At 54.9% G+C, this 20,952-nt stretch overlaps 1 protein-coding gene across 3 annotated transcripts in view; it reads left to right on the top strand.

The window, feature by feature from the left end:
* Positions 1-20,032, top strand: part of MYH7B (myosin heavy chain 7B) — a 28,332-nt gene extending 8,300 nt beyond the window's left edge. For all 3 annotated transcript variants that reach the window (XM_074843221.1, XM_074843219.1, XM_074843220.1), the window contains 34 exons: positions 38-101; positions 223-321; positions 1,381-1,484; positions 2,025-2,163; positions 3,161-3,279; positions 4,100-4,249; positions 4,590-4,760; positions 5,475-5,654; positions 5,742-5,874; positions 6,381-6,457; positions 7,896-7,983; positions 8,444-8,561; positions 9,181-9,304; positions 9,821-9,957; positions 10,398-10,653; positions 11,207-11,449; positions 11,838-12,014; positions 12,361-12,506; positions 13,090-13,180; positions 13,794-14,183; positions 14,619-14,745; positions 15,191-15,309; positions 15,557-15,753; positions 15,936-16,285; positions 16,844-16,968; positions 17,242-17,357; positions 17,485-17,677; positions 17,770-17,973; positions 18,078-18,203; positions 18,357-18,527; positions 18,841-18,945; positions 19,329-19,424; positions 19,582-19,719; positions 19,903-20,032. In XM_074843221.1, coding sequence (XP_074699322.1) covers positions 38-101; positions 223-321; positions 1,381-1,484; positions 2,025-2,163; positions 3,161-3,279; positions 4,100-4,249; positions 4,590-4,760; positions 5,475-5,654; positions 5,742-5,874; positions 6,381-6,457; positions 7,896-7,983; positions 8,444-8,561; positions 9,181-9,304; positions 9,821-9,957; positions 10,398-10,653; positions 11,207-11,449; positions 11,838-12,014; positions 12,361-12,506; positions 13,090-13,180; positions 13,794-14,183; positions 14,619-14,745; positions 15,191-15,309; positions 15,557-15,753; positions 15,936-16,285; positions 16,844-16,968; positions 17,242-17,357; positions 17,485-17,677; positions 17,770-17,973; positions 18,078-18,203; positions 18,357-18,527; positions 18,841-18,945; positions 19,329-19,424; positions 19,582-19,719; positions 19,903-19,911 — 5,082 coding nt within the window. In that variant the 3' untranslated portion in view covers positions 19,912-20,032. The remainder of the gene's footprint in view (positions 1-37; positions 102-222; positions 322-1,380; positions 1,485-2,024; positions 2,164-3,160; positions 3,280-4,099; positions 4,250-4,589; positions 4,761-5,474; positions 5,655-5,741; positions 5,875-6,380; positions 6,458-7,895; positions 7,984-8,443; positions 8,562-9,180; positions 9,305-9,820; positions 9,958-10,397; positions 10,654-11,206; positions 11,450-11,837; positions 12,015-12,360; positions 12,507-13,089; positions 13,181-13,793; positions 14,184-14,618; positions 14,746-15,190; positions 15,310-15,556; positions 15,754-15,935; positions 16,286-16,843; positions 16,969-17,241; positions 17,358-17,484; positions 17,678-17,769; positions 17,974-18,077; positions 18,204-18,356; positions 18,528-18,840; positions 18,946-19,328; positions 19,425-19,581; positions 19,720-19,902) is intronic.
* Positions 20,033-20,952: the final 920 nt, after the last annotated feature.

The following is a 20,952-nucleotide window of genomic DNA, read 5'->3' on the forward strand; positions in this document are numbered from 1 at the left end:
AGCCAAGCCCAGCACTTACTTCCTTGCATGTTTTCAGGGCAAGTTCATCCGGATACATTTTGGCCCCTCAGGGAAGCTGGCCTCCGCAGACATTGACATCTGTGAGTAAACATGTGCCAGCTGCCATGGGGAGGGATTTCATCTCACTATTTGTGCCGGTGCTGGGTCAGCTCCAGGAAAGAACAAGCCCTCCTTTAACCCCTCTGCCCTGTTTCATTCTAGATCTTCTGGAAAAATCAAGAGTGATTTTCCAGCAACCCAAAGAGCGAAGCTACCACATCTACTACCAGATCCTCTCTGGGAAGAAACCAGAGCTGCAAGGTAAGGCAGCCAAAGCTGCAGCATAGCTTTTATAGCATGATGGCCTGAAAATAGCCACAAGGAGCTCTGTTGTCAGCTTTGGGGTCCACAGGGAATGAGCAAACCCAGCTCACCATGCAGATACTGCCCTTGAATGCTTTGCTAGCTGTGCAGGGTCATAGGGTTGGCAGATAATTCAGGGTGGAAGGGATTTCAAGAGGTCATCTAGTCCAGCCTCCTTTATCCTCACAGACTGAGAACCCAGACTTTCTGCAACTGTCCAGGAGCAGAAAAGTGGCCACTCAGGGTCTATCTGCAGGGTGGGAGTGCGTGCATAAGCACAAAGCTGCCTATGCATGGAGTACTCATGGCCTGGCGGGTGCAGCATTGACCTCAACATGTGCAGGCTGGATGTTTACTCATTTTGGGGTAAGGGGAAGCATTTTGAAGCCTATTCTGAGCTGCTTCAGCCACACTGGTAAGATGACCTGTTTCAGGTGAACTTGAAAACAGCTGCCCAGCTCAGTTGCAGCAGCAGCCCTGGTGTAGACATATCCTAGATGTGTTCCCCAGGATAGTGCCAGCTGATCCGAATTTGCACAGGGGCAGTCCTGTGCCCTGAGCAGCCCTGCCCTCCAGGTGCCAGGCGACACGGAGTGCACAGGAAATCTTTCCACACTGCAGAAAGATGGCTGGCACAGTCCCCTGGGGTGGTCAGCCTCTTGGCTGCAGGCTCTTGATCTTGCTGCTGGCTGGAGAACAATACCTTATTAGGCAGGTCTGGAGAGCTGTGCAGAGCAGTAATCTTATCTGGTGGTCACAAGGACATGGATGGCCACTTTTAAATCAGTCTGCAGCCAAGCCATATCCCAAGATAGCAAGTAGGAGGCACATCACAGAAGAGATGGACCCATGTGTGGACCTGCCTGGGCTTGAAGAGGCTGTTCCTCCCACTGGCTGGTGCCCTCTAGTTGAGGCTGGTGAAGTGTTACCTCTTCATCTGTGTCCAGGGTTGCCCCTCTGCTCCAGCTTTGTCTCTTGTCAGACTGGCCTCACCCTCTGCATGTCTTCTCCCAACAGATATGCTGCTGCTCTCCCTCAACCCCTATGACTACCACTTCTGCTCTCAGGGTGTAACAACTGTGGACAACCTGGATGACGGCGAGGAACTCATGGCGACAGATGTACGTGTACTTCCTTCACACTGCACAGCCTGAGCCAGGGGCCTGGGAGGGGACACAACCTCCTTCTGGGCAGACATGGGGACATGTCCTGGCTGTTCTGTGTCACTATCTAATTTAGCAGTGAGTTCCCTCCAGTTTATTTCTCTACACATGCTGTGAGCCTATGAGAAAGAGCAGAGTGACTCTGATCCCCATTAACAGCCTCCTCCAGGCAGAGAAGGAAGAGTAAATCCCTGCATTAGGAAGGGGCTGTAGCACATGAGCAGTTCCCATGGCTCCCATGAGAAGATGAGACCACAGCTCAGAAAACCTCCTGCTTGTGGATGCTAGGCTAGTCCTTTTGCTTTCAAATAGATCTAGTGGGAGCTGGATTCACATTCAAAATCCCACAAACAGGATTCTTTGGCTAGGTGCCCACTGGATAGAGCACCCTACCTAGAGCCCCAGCGTAGGTAGAGTGCCTTAGGAGATGGTGGGAGGACCAACCCTCACCTTAGAGTGGTGATTTAGTTCTATCTATACTGCTTTGTCTCTCCTCAGCACGCCATGGACATCTTGGGCTTCAGCAATGATGAGAAATATGGCTCCTATAAAATAGTGGGTGCTATCATGCACTTTGGCAACATGAAGTTCAAGCAAAAGCAGCGAGAAGAGCAGGCAGAGGCTGACGGCACTGAAAGTGAGTTTGGCTCTGTGTTGCCACATCTGCCCAGCCTGGGCTGGGCATGAAAATTCCTCCAAGGGCAGATTGTGATAACTTCCCTGGCCTGGTCTGTGAAGGTCAGTGCCCATGATCCCAAGGAACCACACTGCCTCAGGACCTGCTGTAGGTGCACAAAGGGGTTTGCCTTGAGTGGGCATATTTAGGACAAATCATAGATCTAAGAGAATAGTCAGGCTGCAGAGCAAACCTGAAAATTCAGACAAGTCAGAGCTCAAATATTTTCCATTGCTTTTGCACTGCTGCATTATGCCTGGCTCCCAGATGTAACAGAGCAAGCTTTGAGGAGAGGGTGACTTTCTAGCATGTGGAAGGATGAGAAGGGTGAGCCCTATCACTTAACTGGAAGGCTTAAGCAGTGGCTGTATGTGAGCTGAGGCAGGAATCCAGCAGAAATGATTACCTGGATCAGGCCTCGTCATGCTAACATTAGGAAGGAAGAGTTCCTGTTGCCTGAGGAATGTCAACACAGGATTCAGCTGCTCTCTGGTAATTAAAGAAGATTTTGGTCTAGCAGTGATTTCTCTCCAGAGGTATTTTCTAGCTGCAATCTGCTATTAGGAGTCTATGAAAGATAAACAAGAAAATCACCTCTCTTCTGTTTGGTTCAAGTTCACTGCATGGGAATCCAAGATTTCACTGGAAAATGCATAAAGATCCTCAGACCAAGAAAACTCAAAAAGCTGATAGATAGGTGCAGATAAGGTGCAGCAGGTCTGCTATGGCCATCTCCTCCAAACAGTAACTTCTCAGGCAGGAGGCCCAGACTTTGACACCATCACACAATATCCAAGATGGGAAATCACACTAGACACTGGAGGAAGACTCTGGAGCAGGTGGAAAAACAAGTATAGTTAGCAATGATCAGCAGAAGAGCTGTTTTGGTTTGTTTTGTTTTGCTTTTCCTTCTTGGTGCTTCCTTGCTGGCTCCTCATACCTTTGTACTGTTTTACAGGTGCTGACAAAGCTGCCTACCTTATGGGAATCAGCTCAGCTGACCTCATCAAGGGGTTGCTCCATCCCCGTGTGAAAGTGGGCAATGAATATGTGACCAAAGGTCAGAACGTGGAACAGGTGAGTGTGCTGGGACACGGGGTCCCTGCTCACGCCGGTATGTGACTGCTCTGCAGGCAGGATCATCGAGTAATGGTCTCTGCACAGGGAGACTGGTGCTTCAGTTCACTCTCTTGCATTTAGGAGGAGACTCCAGAGAACATGATAACATATATCCATGGTTACTGACTTTTAGCAGCTGGGAAAGTTGGTGGCAGAGCTGGCAGATAACTTTGGATATTAACCAAGGCTGGAGGTTCAATTCAGTATCTTTGAAATGTGGGTTGGATCACAGCCAGAGGAGGTCCACTTTCTATGGATCTGCTTCAGAAACAATCGCATTCCCATGCGGAGTTCAGCTCTGGAAAGTAGAAAACGCATCTAAATACTCATCTAAAACTAATCTAAACTGATTTTGTGGGAGACTCAAATGCACCAAAAATGTATCTTGCCAGATTCCAGCCACATCACAGTTAGGAAACCAAACCTGGCCTGAATAATGCAAGCCAGTCCTCAAGTAAAATTCAAGAGAACTTTAGGAGCTGGTGTGTTATCCAAAGTGAGCTGTAGACTCCTGCCATGCACAAGGTTTCTGAAAATGTCGCTTTAGACTGAATCTGTATCCTAAGACCTGGAGGCTAAGACCAGGCCAGGGACACAAGAACACACTTGTGAGCATGTGAAAACTAATCTTGGAGCATATATTGTAACCATGAACTCCCTGGATCTGTCTGTCTGTCCTTTCTGTGCCAAGAGGAGCTCTCTTCTTCAGCCTCTAGTCCCTACAAAAGCAGGGAGAAGCATAAGTGCTCATTACCTGCTCTATGGTTTGCTTTGGCAGGTTGTCTATGCTGTGGGAGCCCTGGCTAAAGCCACCTATGATCGCATGTTCAAGTGGCTGGTGACTCGGATCAACAAGACCCTAGACACCAAGCTGGCCAGACAGTTCTTCATCGGAGTATTGGACATTGCAGGCTTTGAGATCTTTGACGTGAGTTCCACAGGCTCCTTGCAATGGGTTTGGGGGAATGTTGTAGCTAGACAGCTCAGTCCCCTAGTGTCTGACAGATCTGTGTCCTCCAAGAAACTGTTGGCCTTGATAAGAAAAAGAGCTCTTGTCTGAATTAATTTATCTGAAGCAAACATGCAGCTCACAAGGACTGTTCTAACATTGCTGTGAGCACATCTCCAGTGATTCCTGCCTACCTGCTTTGGTAGCAATTCAGCTGAGCCTAGCAGAGATCACTTTTCACACCCAGACAAAGCAGAAGAGTGAATCCCTTAATGTCTGGAGCTCGTCCTTCTGATGCAGGTTTGTTTTGTTATTGCAGTACAACAGCTTTGAGCAGCTGTGCATCAACTTCACCAACGAGAAGCTGCAACAGTTCTTCAACCACCACATGTTTGTCCTGGAGCAGGAAGAATACAAGAAGGAAGGCATCGAATGGGTCTTCATTGACTTTGGCCTGGATCTGCAGGCTTGCATTGACCTGATTGAGAAGGTAAAGCATGAGTCAGGGCACAGGAATAGTACTTCTGGTAGGTAGCTTGTCTGCAAAGACTGGAACAGTGAGAGGTGCTCTGCTACCAGGAATGAAATTATTCCCTCCTCAGTCAGTGACAAGTGCCCAACTTTGTTTTCCCCACACTTAGAGCTCAGAGCCTCCAGCCCATTGAGTCCTTTTTGACACAAGGTTTGAATTTATGAAAACTCAGAAATTCTGTTCCTACCCACCAGTGAGCCACAAAACCTGGTGCAGCCTTTTCCTTCAGAGAACAGTGATCTCTGACCATTTTTTCCTACCCATTTGCTGCCCCTTATTGCCTCTTGAGTACTTGCTGATTCAGAGCAGTTTGTATAAAAGATTTCCACCATTGCCTGGAGAAAACTCACCTTTTTATTGGAAAGGTGCAAACCTGTCAGGATACTGAAAAGGATCTCCCCTTCCCAACAATCTGATGGACCTGGGGAAGCCCCCATGTCTTGCAAGCCTGGCCAGTGCCACTTGGACTGGCTGGAGGTCAGATGCAGCCTGGAGTACACCAGTGATAGCTTGCCCCATGGTCAGTGTCTTGTACCATTTCCCTGAATGAGAACGAAGCCTCCCAAGTCAAGCCTTGCCTCACCTTGCAGAGTGGCACAGAGAATCCCCCATTCTGGGATGGAACATGGCTATGCTGAGCTCAGACCTCTTTATACCACCTTCTCCCTGCAGCCACTGGGAATCCTGTCCATCCTCGAAGAGGAGTGCATGTTCCCAAAAGCCTCCGACATGTCGTTCAAAGCTAAGCTCTATGACAACCACATTGGGAAGTCGCCCAACTTCCAGAAGCCCCGGCCAGATAAAAAGCGGAAATACGAGGCCCACTTTGAGCTGGTGCACTATGCTGGTGTGGTATGTCCCTTGTCAGCTCTTCTGCAGCATTCACACCTTCTCCCTTGCAAGGCTGTCTTTACCTTTGCCTCTCTGCTCTGGTGACAGGTGCCGTACAACATTGTTGGGTGGCTGGACAAGAACAAGGACCCCCTGAATGAGACAGTGGTGTCCGTGTTCCAAAAATCCCAAAACAAGCTCCTGGCCTCCCTCTATGAGAACTACGTGAGCTCTACTTCAGGTGAGGAACAACCTTACCCCTTTTTTGCCTTTGGTCTCTCCCTCCCTTTGCAGCAAAGCCTCTTCACCCCCATGCCCAGCTGTTGGTGCAGCATTCCTGCAGCTAACAGCCTGGGCAAAGGGAAGACCCACACTGACCCCTAAAAACCTCTCTGACCTGAGTAGGTGGGTACTCTGGACATGCAGTGCTGACCTAGGGGTTTTAGGTGGGTGGTTAGGGCCAGGCTGAGCTTGTGTGGTGCTGTAGAGCTGTCCTGGTGGTCCTGTGACGTGGGATGTGTGAAGGGGTCTCCTGTTACCAAGAGCTGAGGAGCAACACCCGGAGTTGGGTGCTGTGGGAGATGTTTTTGGTCGTCTGCAGCTTTGCTCTGCAGCAGGGCACTACTATCCCTGCTTCACAGAGCTCAGGGGCTGTGGGTATTTCAGGGGTGCTTGGGGGTGCTCCTGAGTCCTTGAAGCCAAGCAGATGCTTTGCTGACGTAATTAATCAATATTTCAACCCAACAGAGGAACCTCACAAGCCAGGGACCAAGGAGAAACGTAAAAAGGCAGCTTCTTTCCAAACAGTGTCGCAGCTGCACAAGGTAAGAGCCAGCCCCTCATCCAAGGCCATGAGGGAAGCATGCTCAGTGTCCCAGTATCAGTCCCACTTCCCTGCCAAGACTCTGGGGTATCTTGCGCACGAGCTCCTGAGGCCTGAAGGGCCACCACTAGACAAAAGCTCCCAAGACCCTCTTGTCCCTGGGCAAGGGGCCTGTGCCTGCAGTCCCAGCCCTGTCCCCATGCTGCTAGGGAAGGACACGAGGCTCCAGGCTGGGAGAGCGACAGCTCCCTTTGAGCTGGGGCTTGTGCTGCTTCTGCCCACGTGATGCTTGCGCTGCTCGGCAGCTCCTTCGCCTTTGAGAGAGCGGCAGTTAAGACTTGTAGTGATGTTTAGATAATGTATTACATGAACATCACTTTAAGTCTGTGCTACTTCTCTCCTCATTCTTGTCGGCGGGAAGGACAGCCTTTGGGCAGAAGAAAATGGAGGAGGATCTTACAGGTCTCTGAGTAGGCAGCTCTCTGCTGTCCTGTACAGGGAGGTGACCTGAGCTATTTTACAGCTCAGGATAACACACCCCCCCCATTCCCATGCTCACCACAGGAGTTATTTGTCCACCCCAGAGTTTAAGCAACTGGAAAACAGCACAGAGAGGTGTGTGAGCCCAAAGCTGTGTCCTGCCGTGACAGCCCTGTGGTGACAGGGTGCTCAGAGGGCAGCGCTTGTGTTGGAGGCCCCGTTCAGGGAGACATGTGACTTTCTTCCTCCTGGACAAGTCACGGAACTTGGGGAAAGGTGTCTGCGTGAAGCTGTGGGAAAGTGTTCCTTTCCCTGAGCTGGTCCTGGACAGGCTGAGTCTGCATGAGCAGTGCAGACGCCTTTCCCACAAGAAAAGGCAGGGCCATGTCTTGGCTTGAGCCCTGCCTTGGAGAGAAAAGGAGGCCCAGGCTGGATTGGCAGGGCCCTTTGTCACAGCCAGAGGGTGTGGGCAGCACTGAAGAGGTGCAGGGAAAACCTGATGAGATGAGGACTGGAGCCAGTGTGGATGCCAGCACTAGATTTGCTGGTGGAGCACAGGGCTGACGGACACCAGCAGAGTTGTATACCAGGAGTATGCTCAGTCCTGTGTTCCTGGCTCTCCCCTACAGTAAAACTTACCTACAAATACTTGGGAAGCATCTGGCTCCTCTCGGGCATAGCAAAGCCTGCAGGTGCCATTTGTCATGTCTGCCAGCCCAGTCCCCTCTGCCATTGCTCCATTGCATCCATGGTCCTGCTACGGGGCTGGGGATGGCCCGTTGACAGGATAGCACAGAGAGCAGCCAAACAGGAGGAAATTCCCCCCTTTTCATGAAGAGTGGTAAGGGGCTCTCGGTGTCTGCTCTCTCCCTGCCTGTGGGGGGAAGGTGCTGGAGAGGAGTTGTTGTAGGGGAGTAGAGCTGTCACCTTGTTCCTCATGCCCCGTTTCTGCCCTACAGGAGAATCTCAACAAGCTGATGACCAACCTGCGCTCCACTCAGCCCCACTTCGTCCGCTGCATCATCCCCAATGAGACAAAGACCCCAGGTATGCATGGACTGAGACAGCACCCTGGCAGTTCCCTTGGGTGACATCCACATGTGGGAGCTGGCATAGACACTTGCACCCACCTTCTTCCCAGCCTTTTTCTTGGAGCAGTTCAGCTCCCGCTGAGACCTGACCCCATCTCAGTGTGGAAACCCCTATGACCTATGCCAGTCTCCTCTACAGGGGAGAGTGAGTTTCGCCAGTCTCCCATTTTGGCTATGCATTGATGGTGGGGCTGCCTTGCACTTGTGTATTACTGCAGGCACAGATGAGTCTTTCAGGCTGACTAGCACCATCCAAAGCCCAGGCTGCAGCACTGGTGCTCAGCATAGGCCTACAGGACAGGTTAACACCCATTTCAAAACCACAGGCTGTTTCCAGAGTTCAGACCCATGCTGCAGCTCCGTTTCCCCTGTCCTCTTGGGCTGAGTGTCTGCTCCATCTCTGTTCTCATCCATAGGAGCCATGGATGCCTTCCTGGTGCTGCATCAGCTGCGGTGTAATGGTGTCCTTGAAGGTATCCGCATCTGCCGTAAGGGATTCCCCAACAGGATCCTCTACGCAGACTTCAAGCAGCGGTAACTCCCTCTTCTCCCTTGCTCAGCAGCCATCACGTATTGTGAGAGGACACAGACTGCCCTGGCTCTGACCTGCTCTCCAGCTTGTGCATGGCTGGTCTGAACCATCACAATATGCCCAGTGCATGTGCAGTTAGGGATAGCTCTGCTGCTGCCTGTATGGTGCCAAACGTGGATAGTTTGATGCCAGACGTGATGAGACATCAGGGCTGGTGACGTCTGAGATGCCGAATGCAGGGCTGGTGCAGGTGGATGGTGGCAAGGCGCAGGTCTTCCAATCCTGGCTCAGATTTCTCGCTGCCCTTGGGATCCTTTCCATTCTCCAGGCTGGTCCTGTCTACCCTGCTTGGCCTGGGCCTGAACCAGGCATAGCGAGACCAGTGGCCTCCTCCTGCACAGTCTTCCTTGTGTTCAGGGACTAGTATCTGGCAGGGTGTCTGCTCTGCAGAAGAGCCCCTGCTATGCCTTGGAGCTCCTGGCTCGTACATGGCTTCAGCCTGTGCTGCAGCGACATGCTTCCAGGGGAACCTGGCATGACTGGGCTACAGGGATGATGATGGAGCCATCAATGCTGTGCTGGGATTCTCTTGCATGTTGTCCCTCTGCTTTGTCCCTGCAGCTACCGTATCCTGAATCCAACAGCCATTCCAGATGACAAGTTTATGGACAGCAGAAAGGCCACAGAGAAGCTGCTGAGCTCCCTGGAACTGGACCACTCACAGTACAAGTTTGGTCATACCAAGGTGAGACCAGGCAGCTGGTCCCTTGGAGAGAGACATTGCCCCTCCTGTCTCTCTGCAATGCCAGTTTGCTCTCCATGCCCAGCTTACTCTCTGCCTGGCCACAGCCCTGCTGAAACCCTGTGCTCTGCAGGTTGTGCGTGGCCTTTGAAGGGATTGAGGAGGGCAGAGAAAGATGCGGGCTGGGAAGAAGCAGGTCTGAGCAGAAGGTCGCTGCTGCCTGACCTCATACCACCCAGCACAGCAGCTAGCCTGCCCTGGGGAATGCGATGTGCTCAAGGCAGCGAGATCTGGTGCTCAGCTGTGCCTGCGCCTTGTGTGGGTGCACCTCCAACCAGTGCAGAGAGTGGGTCTGTGCCCATGCAGGGAAGGCACCTAAACCTGCAGAGTGTAGTCCTCAATGCTCTGTGTATCTCTGCTTCAGGCCACATGTAGCCCAGGTCTGCCTGGTAGGTTATGTTACCCCTGAACCCCCTGTCCTCTCTGCTGTTGACTCTGTTCTCACTCTCTTGCCTGCAGGTGTTTTTCAAGGCTGGTTTGCTGGGCATGCTGGAAGAGATGCGAGATGAGCGTCTGGCCAAGATCCTGACCATGCTGCAGGCCAGAATCCGTGGGCACCTCATGCGCATTGAGTATCAGAAGATCATCAGCAGGAGGTAGAGTGTGAGGGGGGAAGCGGCAGAACTTCGTGTGTCTCTTGTTTCTTCTGTACAGTTCAGTGGGTTTGACCTGTGGGGCTTGCCCACGGCTGCCAGTGGTTGAGTACGGCCCTGTCCTGAAGGGATGGAGGCAGACCTGTAAGGTCTGGCAGAGGCCTGGTAGGGAGGGTCAGTGTATCTAGGTGGGGGGGAGCCTTTGGTTTCCACTGAAAGATTCAGAGAGATGCAGAGTGATAAGACCTGAAAGCCAGGCAACATCACCCATCCCACTAGGGCCATTACAGTGTGCAGACAGTGTGCCATTCATTGAACATACTGCCAGTTGTGCTGATGGTGGAGAACAGAGGCATGTCCAGGCCTGAAAAAGCCTCTGCTGCAGGGAGGGTGGGACGTGGGGAATCTACACCCATGATTATGCTGTGCTTGAATCCCTTCAGGGAAGCCCTCTATACCATCCAGTGGAACATCCGGGCCTTCAATGCTGTCAAGAACTGGTCCTGGATGAAATTGTTCTTCAAGATCAAGCCTTTACTCAAGTCTGCTCAGACTGAGAAGGAAATGGCCAACCTGAAGGAGGAGTTCCAGAAGCTGAAGGAAGCTCTGGAGAAGTCCGAGGCTAAGAGGAAGGAACTAGAAGAGAAGCAGGTCTCCATGATCCAGGAGAAGAATGACCTGGCTCTCCAGCTGCAGGCAGTGAGTGCCTCATGGTTTCTCTGGAGATGTAAAGATAGTGCAGGGTCCTTTGGTAGAAGGAGCAGAGTGTGCTAGATCCCTCCTTGCAGTTCTGAGACCCTCTCGTTGCCACAATCTGCTTGAAATGCAATGTTAGACTCAGTGCAAACCTGAAGCGATGCCAGAGACTTGCCATCTCAGGGCTGCTGTGGGGATTCATGCTCCCCTGGCTCTGGAAAGGGTGATCTCACAACGGGGTGGGAGGGATGGCAATGTTTGCTCACCAAACTGTGGCTGATCTGTGCTGTTCCTGTGCCAGGAAGTGTCAGTCCAGTGTTTCTGGATTTAGCTGCTGTTAGCTCTTTGGTCCTTGTTAGTGTTAGTGGTTGTCCCATGGACCTTGAGAATGGGCAGTGGCTGAAGCTGTCTTTTTTTATACACCTGAGCACCTTGGGCTTGCTCTGCCCCTTCCACAAGGAGAGCTTCAGCTCTGGGCCAGGATGGCATGGCTGAGAGCCTGCTGGTATGCTCCTGGGGCAGTGCATGAACACTGGCTCTTCTGTGCCTGTCCCAGGAGCAAGACAACCTGGCAGATGCAGAGGAACGCTGTGACCTGCTGATCAAGTCCAAGATCCAGCTGGAGGCCAAAGTGAAGGAGCTGACAGAGCGTCTGGAGGATGAGGAGGAGATGAACTCGGACCTCACCGCCAAGAGACGCAAGCTGGAGGATGAGTGTGCAGAGCTGAAGAAGGACATCGATGACCTAGAGATCACGCTGGCCAAGGTGGAGAAGGAGAAGCATGCCACGGAGAACAAGGTAACTGACCCTCCCTGCAGAGTACAGCCTCATTGCCCTGGGGCCTCAGTGCTTGTGGGGACACCAAGAGAAACATCAGGGACAAGGCTGCTGATGTGTGGGAGCTGGGGCAGGGCAGAGTGCGGAGGTGTGGGAGAGGGCAAAACCCTCTGGTGTCCTGCCTCATTGCACAGAAGTGGTATGGGCAAACAGTTCTGTGCAATGGCAAGTGGTTTGGAGCGTTGACAAACCACCTGGTTGAACCAGTCTGGCCAAAGGGGAGAGGGGCTGGCTGCTGCTGTGGTGCCAGGCTGCTGCTGATCATGGACTCCAGCCTTTCATGGGTCAGGCTGCTTTGCATCCCCTCTCTCTGAGAAGATGCACTCAATTTTTGACATCAATGATCTAGGTTAAAAACCTGATTGAAGAGATGGCGGCTCTGGATGAGATCATTGCCAAGCTGACGAAAGAGAAGAAAGCATTGCAAGAGGCTCATCAGCAGGCCCTGGATGACCTGCAGGCTGAGGAAGACAAGGTCAACACGCTGACCAAAGCCAAGGTCAAACTGGAGCAGCAAGTGGATGATGTGAGTCATAGACCAATGACAGTGAAGCGAGAGAGGTTTGAGTCACACCTCCAGGAGACCCCAAAGGCTGTCTCTGAGTGAGACCTGGAGGGTGGAATAATTATCAGATCCCCATTTAATATGGCCAGTTGATGAATAACCCTATTGACAAACTGCCCCTGAACCAAGCGGTGGTCTAGAGTACCTCATGGAGAGCAGTTCTGGGCTGAGGGAATGGGACTGGAGACAACTAGGCAACAGCTCTGGCTCTCAGGGCTGGTTAAAGTTCCCACAGCAATGGACACAGGGAAGGTTGGGGCTACAGAAGGCCCTTTCCCTCCCTATCCTCTCTCCTTTCATTCTCCAGCTGGAAAGCTCTCTTGAACAAGAAAAGAAAGTCCGCATGGACCTGGAAAGAGCAAAGCGGAAGCTTGAGGGAGACCTGAAGTTGACACAAGAGTCCATAATGGATCTGGAGAATGACAAACAGCAGCTGGAGGAGAAACTCAAGAAGTGAGTGTGTGATATGTGCCTGGGCTGTGTGCTTGCTCTGCCAGGCCAGTGCCCACCTCTAAATCTGCAGGGGCTGCTGGGATGTGGCTTTGACCACTGCTGGTGTGATCAGTCCAGGCAAAATGAGGGCTTGGTTTTCCTGGGCGCTATGCAGAGATGCTGAGGAGCTTGTCAGCTGCACAGACTAACAGATCAGGGTGCTATAGACCTTCCTCTGTACATGGGGTTGGAGGGGAGAGACTTGCCTGGCAGGATCCTAGCGCAGAGCTGGGACCTCAGCTACAAGTACAGGCTTCATCCATCACTCATGTCCCATTCTCACTTGGAAATTGGAGAACAACACCTAGGGACTGCATAGGGAAAACCTCAGAGCCAGGTTGTCTGCCAGTTTGGCCACTCTGACCCTCCGTCAGAGCAGACCCTGTGCTGCTTCTTACCCCTGCGCTCCCTTTCCTCTGTGGTTTTGTTTGTCCTCTGGACCTGGGTGTTACAGTGCAGGGAACAATCTTCCTCTGGTTTCAGGAACCAGAGGGACTTGGCAGGACAGTGTTTGAGCCAGAGGCTCTGCCTTCTTTCTGTACAGGAAGGACTTTGAAATGAGTCAACTGAATTCAAGGATTGAAGATGGGCAAGTGATTGAGGCCCAGCTGCAGAAGAAGATCAAGGAGCTCCAGGTATGGTGGGAAGAACTGTTCTCACAGCCCAGGAGTCCTAAATTTCCATCAGATGTAATGTGCTGGGCAATCTGCATGGGCCAGTCCCTCTCTGAGCACAGGGGCATCTCCTTGGCAGAAGAGTGATGAAAAAAGCTGGCATTGTTAGCAGAAGCAAAGCCCTCTGCCAGATTGTGGTGGACTGAAAGTTAAAGAATGAACTACTGAGGTGAATGCAAGCACCAACATCAGGAACAGCTTCTAGGATGTAATTCTGTGTCCCATCTAAAACCTTAAATCCAGTGCCCAGACTCTGAAGATCCAAATCTAGTATGTTGGGCTTCTTCCTGGCAGAGATAGGCCCCCAGGTTCAGGCTGTTTGTATGGAGGCTTCCCACTGAAGGGAAGCTAGTATCAGCCTGGGTCCTGACGGCAGGGTACAGAGGAGAGCTGGAGCTCTGCAAAACGGGCTTCCAAGGAGCACCAGGCATGCCAGCCCCAGAGAATCCCAAAACAGCCCAAGCATTTGCTCCAGGCTGGTGGCCTGTTGCTCCCCAGCATCAGAGGAGACACTTTGCTCCATTATGGGGAGCAAAGATGCTGGAGCTTCACCAGGTTATTCTGTCTCTGCCAGGCCCGCATTGAGGAGCTGGAGGAGGAGCTGGAGGCTGAGCGTGCTGCCAGGGCCAAGGTGGAGAAGCAGCGGGCAGAAGTGTCGCGGGAGCTGGAGGAGCTGAGCGAGCGGCTGGAGGAGGCCGGTGGGGCAACAGCCTTGCAGCTGGAGATGAACAAGAAGCGGGAAGCAGAATTCCTGAAGCTGCGGCGGGACCTGGAAGAGGCAACCCTGCAGCATGAGTCCACAGCGGCTGCCCTGCGGAAGAAGCACGCGGACAGTGTGGCGGAGCTGAGCGAGCAGATTGACAACCTGCAGCGCGTCAAGCAGAAGCTGGAGAAGGAGAAGAGCGAGATGAAGATGGAGGTGGATGACCTATCATCCAACATTGAGTATCTCACCAAGAACAAGGTAGGCACGGGGTCTGTATGGGGCAGGTTCACCTCTTCTGTGAGCATCAGTGCAACTGGTTGCAGTGTGTTCAGCACAGCCATATCCAGGGGATGTTGTCCTAGGTAGCTGTTTGCCACGGCAAAATCCGTCTTCACTAGGTACAGCTTGTCCCTATGTCACTGTGGCTGTGCTTGCAGGAGGCTTTGCTTGTCCTAGTCAAGTCTGGAGGATCTGGGAAGACATTTCCTGGGAGAATGACTACAGAGAGCCACTGTTAGCTTAGCGGAGACATGAGAGCTCTGGCAGACTCCTGCTCTCTGCCTTGTGTGCACAGGGGATCAGCTGAGCAGGGCACTGAGGTCGCAGGGTGATGCAGTGGCTGAGCCCCTCCTGGGGTAATAGTGTTCTCTGGGCAGAGCTGGCTTTCATACAGGCTTTGCTTGGTGCCTGCAGGCCACTGCCGAGAAGCTGTGCCGCACCTATGAGGACCAGCTGAGCGAGGCCAAGTCCAAAGTGGACGAGCTGCAGCGACAGCTGAACGATGTGAGCACGCAGCGGGGCAGGCTGCAGACGGAGAATGGTAGGTGGGGGCAGCAGCCAGGGGACACGTGGCTGCCCTGGGACTGGTCTTTCACTGGGGCATGTGAGTGGGGGAGCTGTGGTTCAGCCTGGCAGACTGTCCTCCTTCTCCCACGGACAAACAAAAATAGCAGGAGCTCCATCTGGAGTGGAGGGCAGTGGGATGTCTGTGTTATGCCTCCACTCAGGCCTCACAGAGGTGCCGTATAGACCTCTGTGGTGATGCTAGTGGTGCGGGGGATGCGCTGTGCTCTCAAGCACCGGAAGGAGGGGTGCCTTTGGCTGCTGCTGTGGACCTCTGCCCATGAGCCCCAGCTTGCCTGGGTGGGGATATAGCTGGGACTGCTGGAGGGCTCCGTGCAGCTGAAGGCTCCAGGGGGTGCAGGCTAATGCAGATTGCAGCCTTTAGGCCCCAAAGTAGCTGTTTTGGCTCTGTTTGAACCCAGGGGAGCTTAGTCGGCTGCTGGAAGAGAAGGAGTCCTTCATCAATCAGCTGAGCCGTGGCAAGACCTCATTCACACAGAACATCGAGGAACTCAAGAGGCAGCTGGAGGAAGAGACCAAGGTGAGCCTTCTGGGGCATGGTTGATCTCTGAGTGATACAGATCTCAGAGAATGCCTGGTCCCTGTCTCAGGGATCACAGTGTCCCACTGTGGCAGTGGCCCGGATTCTTGGACTGGGGAGGTGGGACATACCATGCACACAGGAGCCTCGAGGGCAGTTCCCTCCTGCTGCCCCCAGTCCTGGCACCATGGCTCGTGTCCTGGAGCCTGGGCCCAGCTGCTCCTTTCATGAGCTCTCCCCTCCTCAGAGCAAGAATGCCCTGGCCCATGCCCTGCAAGCCTCCCGGCACGACTGTGACCTGCTGCGGGAGCAGTATGAGGAGGAGGTGGAGGCCAAGAGTGAGCTCCAGAGGAACTTGTCCAAGGCCAATGCGGAAGTGGCCCAGTGGAGAACCAAGTACGAGACGGATGCCATCCAGAGGACAGAGGAGCTGGAGGAAGCCAAGTGAGTCCTTGCAGGTGGCAGGTTTCTGTTCAAGGATGAGGCTTTCCCAGACCCCAGGGTGAGACTGCACCCCGCTGCCTGGACTTGAGGGCGTTTGGGCAGGCTGTGGCCTCCCCTCCTTAGAGCAGCGGGATGGGATGACACTTGGGCTGGGAGCACTCACCCCTTGCTGACATCCGCAGGAAGAAGCTGGCCATCCGGCTGCAGGAGGCAGAGGAGGCAGTGGAAGCTGCCCATGCCAAGTGCTCCTCGCTGGAAAAGACCAAGCACCGGCTGCAGACAGAGATCGAGGACCTCTCGGTGGACCTGGAGCGCGCCAACTCGGCCTGTGCTGCCCTGGACAAGAAGCAGCGCAACTTTGACAGGATCCTGGCTGAGTGGAAGCAGAAGTATGAGGAGACCCAGGCAGAGCTGGAGGCATCACAGAAGGAGTCGCGAAGCCTGAGCACAGAGCTCTTCAAGCTCAAGAATGCCTACGAGGAGTCCCTGGACAACCTGGAGACCCTCAAGAGGGAGAACAAGAACCTGCAGGGTAGGACTGGACTCAGGCTCTCCCCTTGATTCTCTGCCCAGGGCCCTGCTCTTGTGGGCAGTGTGTGGCTCCCCTGTCCTCAGCCATGTGGTGGGATGGGGGTCCCTTGTAGACAGGGAGCAGACCTTGCTGCTTGGCCAAGCCTGGTCCTTTTCCTTCTTGGAGGGATGCAGCAGCCCAGGCAGGAAGCCAGCGTGTGTCCTGCCCTCTTGCTGAGGGCACTCTGGGCAGACAGGCAGTGTCACTTGTCTCTTGGTTGCAAATGGTGCATGTTTTGGTGCCAAGAGTGCCATGGCTGTGGTATGACACTGGCCTGGGGTGTTGCTTTTGGACAAGCAGGTGTCCATGGGTCTCTAATGCCTCTTCCAAGCCCTCTCCTCCACCCAGACTGCACAGGAGTGCAGCAGGGCTCAGAAATGTCCTCAGGCACAACCTCAGCTGCTCTCCAAGGGGCTGGGGGGACAACAGCCAAGCCTGGGCAGGGGGATGGGGAAGTCACCTGCGCGGGGCTGGCCCCACAAACTTGTTCCTGACCAAACGCTCTTCTGTCCCTGCCAGAGGAAATTGCTGACCTGACTGACCAGATCAGTCTGAGTGGCAAAACCATCCATGAGCTGGAGAAGCTGAAGAAAGCCCTGGAGAGTGAGAAGAGCGATATCCAGGCAGCTCTGGAGGAGGCTGAGGTGGGTCCCACTGATGCTTGTATGTGCCTTCAAGAGCCACTGGACCATTCTGCAGCTCCGGTTGACAGCATACTGGCAGGATGACAGTCCTGAGCCAGGCTGCAGCCCCTGGTCACCCCACCCATGGGGGTTGTGCAACCACAGCAAAGCACTGGGGGGGCTCCACCTGCTGTGCTCCCCACAGCTCTGGACTGGGGGGCAAAGCCAGGCTGGGGTAGGTGGCTGGGGAGGTGCCCCCAGGGGCCACCTTCTCATGGCTGCCTCTGTCTCTAGGGGGCCCTGGAGCACGAGGAGAGCAAGACACTGCGCATCCAGCTGGAGCTGAACCAGATCAAGGCTGATGTGGACAGGAAGTTAGCAGAGAAGGATGAGGAGTTTGAGAACCTGAGGTGTGTGTGGCGAGGGGACAGGCTGGGCCATCATGGCAGGGTCAGAGCTGGTACTATGGCCCTGACAAAGCTGCTCCAGAGTGGGTGTCCCTGGGTGGACGGAGCTGATGCATCATCCCTCCTGCAGGCGCAACCACCAGCGTGCCATGGACTCCATGCAGGCCACGCTGGATGCGGAGGCTCGAGCCAAGAATGAAGCCGTCCGACTGAGGAAGAAGATGGAAGGAGACCTGAATGAGATGGAGATCCAGCTGAGCCACGCCAACCGCCAGGCCGCTGAGTTCCAGAAACTGGTTCGCCAGCTCCAGGCCCAGATGAAGGTTGGATGGCCACGGGCGGGATGGGCTCGGTGCTGTCCCTGCTGCCAGCCCCAGCTCCCTCCTGTCCCCACTGACCCCACGCTGCCCGGCAGGACCTGCAAATCGAGTTGGATGACACTCAACGCCACAACGATGACCTGAAGGAGCAGGCAGCTGCCCTGGAGCGCCGCAACAACCTGCTGCTGGCAGAGGTGGAGGAGCTGCGGGCAGCACTGGAGCAGGCAGAGAGGAGCAGGAAGCTGGCAGAGCAGGAGCTGCTGGAGGCCACTGAGAGGGTCAACCTGCTCCACTCCCAGGTGAGGGACCGCTGGAGCCCAGGTCTCTGCTGGCCCTGGAGCAGCAGGAGCCTGTCTGGCAGTGAATGGCCGGTCCCTGTGGCACTGCCCTGCTCTGTCTGCAGAACACGGGCCTGATCAACCAAAAGAAGAAGCTGGAGGCCGACATCTCACAGCTGAGCAGCGAGGTGGAGGACGCAGTGCAGGAGTGCCGCAATGCTGAGGAGAAGGCGAAGAAGGCTATCACGGATGTAAGAGCACGGTGGGGATGGTGCTGTGTGCCCAGCACCCTGTGGGGCTGGTGGGTGAGGAGAGGGGATGGTCTCAGAGCTTCTCCATTGAGCCCTGTGTCTGGCAGGGGTGCCTGGTTGTGTGGTGATGCCTTTGTGCTCTGGGCCTTGCAGGCTGCCATGATGGCAGAGGAGCTGAAGAAGGAGCAGGACACGAGCGCGCACCTGGAGCGGATGAAGAAGAACATGGAGCAGACTATCAAGGACCTGCAGATGCGCCTGGATGAAGCGGAACAGATTGCTCTCAAAGGGGGCAAGAAGCAGATCCAGAAGCTAGAGGCCAGGGTGAGGTGGCAGGGGCAGATCCCTGGCTGTGCCACCTAGGCGAGGGCTCCTGGCACTGCCCCAGCCCCTGTGGCACCAGGCAGGGCCCTGGCACTGTCCCATTGCTCTGGGGCCAGGCTGTACCACAGCGGGGCTGGGGCAGGGAGGGGCATCACTGAGGACCTGCAGGCCTGGGGCTGGCTCCAGGCCTTTGCTTGGGGTGGCTTAGGCTTGGCTGTGGCTGCTCTGATCTGGGGAAAGAGATTTGGCTTCAGCTGGGGCTGGTGCTGGCCCTAGGGAGCAGAGTGCTGAGCTGACCCCTATCCACCCACAGGTGCGGGAGCTGGAGGGAGAGCTGGATGTGGAGCAGAAGAAGATGGCTGAAGCCCAGAAGGGCATTCGCAAGTATGAGCGGAGGATCAAGGAGCTGAGCTACCAGGTATAGCAGCTCCAACCCAGCAGGACTTGGCCCAACTCTCCCTGTGCTCAGATCCTTGTGCAATCCAACACCCCGCTCCAGCCCAGCACAGCCCTGGATTGTTCTGGGTGCTGCACTGGGACCAATAAGGGCAGGACAGGCTTCTCCCTGTCCCAACATCCACCACCCCCTCCGTGTCCCTGTCCTGCCCCTTTGCTGGCAGGTCCTAAGCTGGTGCTGGAGGACCAGGGGGCACGGGGCTGGCGGCTGGGGCAGTGGCGGGGGGGGGGTCGGTGCTCTCTGTCCGTGAAGGGCCCTGGCACCACTGGGACTCCTGGGCAGCCAGAGCCTGAGCTGGGGGGGGTCTGCTGGGGGTCCTGCTAATGAGGCCAGGGCACTTACAGGCTGAGGAAGATCGGAAGAACCTGACACGGATGCAGGACCTGATCGACAAGCTGCAGAGCAAGGTCAAGAGCTACAAACGGCAGTTTGAGGAGGCGGTAAGTGCCTGTCCCCGCTGCAGCTCTACCCCTAGGCTGAAGGCAGTGCTGGCCTTCCCTGGGAGGGCTGCAAGGGAAAGGGGCCACGAAGTCGGTGTGGGGAGCTCGTAGGCTTGTGTCCCGGCTGAGCTCCACACACCCACCTCTCCCCATCCAGGAGCAGCAGGCCAACTCCAACCTGGTGAAGTACCGCAAGGTGCAGCACGAGCTGGACGACGCCGAGGAGCGTGCCGACATCGCCGAGACGCAGGTCAACAAGCTGCGCGCCCGCACCAGGGAGGTCATCACCTCCAAGGTAAGGCCACCCCGCTGCGGGGAGGGACAGCGCAGGGCTCCTGCCACCCCTGGGGCCTCATCCTGCCCAGCGCCACGGTGGCCATGGTGTCACCTGCCACCGGTGCCAGGACCTGAGGGGTGGCAGAGGGCTCCTGCCTCCAGGCCAGGCTCTCACCAAAGCCCTTCTGGGTTTTTTTGCCAGCATGAGTAGTGGGAGCCCGGCTGCCTGCCCTGCCCGCTCGCCAGCTGCCTGCTGCTGTAGGTTGGAGGGAAATGGCTGCAACAGCCACGGCCAGCTTTGCACCGTGTGAATAAACGTAGCTCTGCCAGGACTTGCTCTGTTGTGTCTGTCACAGGGTAACCGGGGCCTTGGCCTCTGCCGCAGGAGAGGTGGGGGACAAGCTGGGGTCTTTGGGGGCATCTTTCACAGCCAGGCAGAGGCAGGAGAGGGGCACAGCCCCCCCGCCCCGCTCTCGGGCCCTGGCTTCTCCAGGCTTTAGGCACATTTTGGGAAGCCCTTTTGTCACAACACTTCAGCCCCCTCAGCTGAGAGGGGAGGGCAGAAGAGACTTCATGGAAACCATTACTCTTGGGGAGAACATAAACCCCCCTCCAGTCCTGCAGGGCAGAGGGAGGGTTGTTATGGCTTTGGCAAAGGGACTGCAAAGAAAGACATCACTCATTTCTTTAAAATAGATTTCTTTAATAGTTTCCATTTAATATGTTTATTTGCAGTTAGTAAATTGGCATTAATCTGGGCAGCACGAACGTCAGCAACCCCTGGGGATAGTGCAGACTTCCAGAAGTATTTGTTAGTGACAGGGGTCCCCCCTCCACCCCTGTCCCAGCGTGCAGCCTGCTGCAGCCTCCGCCGAAGACAGCGAGCTCTCCCAGCACCACGCAGGACACCTCCTCCCCGTGCTCTCCATAAATAAGACAAAACAAAGATGAAGGACAGAGCTGCCTGGTCCCTCTCGAAATGATTGGTGAGGCATGTGGCATGGACAGATGAGCCCACAGGAAGGTGGCCCCCAGTTAAAACGTGCCCGTGACCCTCTCTCCAGGCTCCTGCCGCTGCAGGCAGAGCCCTTCCCCGGAGCCCAGCACCCTCCCTCGGTGGAGGGGCGGCCGTGGGTTTCCTTTCCGTGCCCTTCTCTGCAGCCAGCTCGGCCTCCTGCGTCAGCCCCACGGCCACAGCAAAGCCAAGCTGCCTCAAGCAGGCGGGGACCCAAAAGTTACCATGCTCCCACGC

Source organism: Strix aluco, chromosome 17 (assembly GCF_031877795.1).
Source record: "Strix aluco isolate bStrAlu1 chromosome 17, bStrAlu1.hap1, whole genome shotgun sequence".
NCBI lineage: Eukaryota > Metazoa > Chordata > Aves > Strigiformes > Strigidae > Strix > Strix aluco.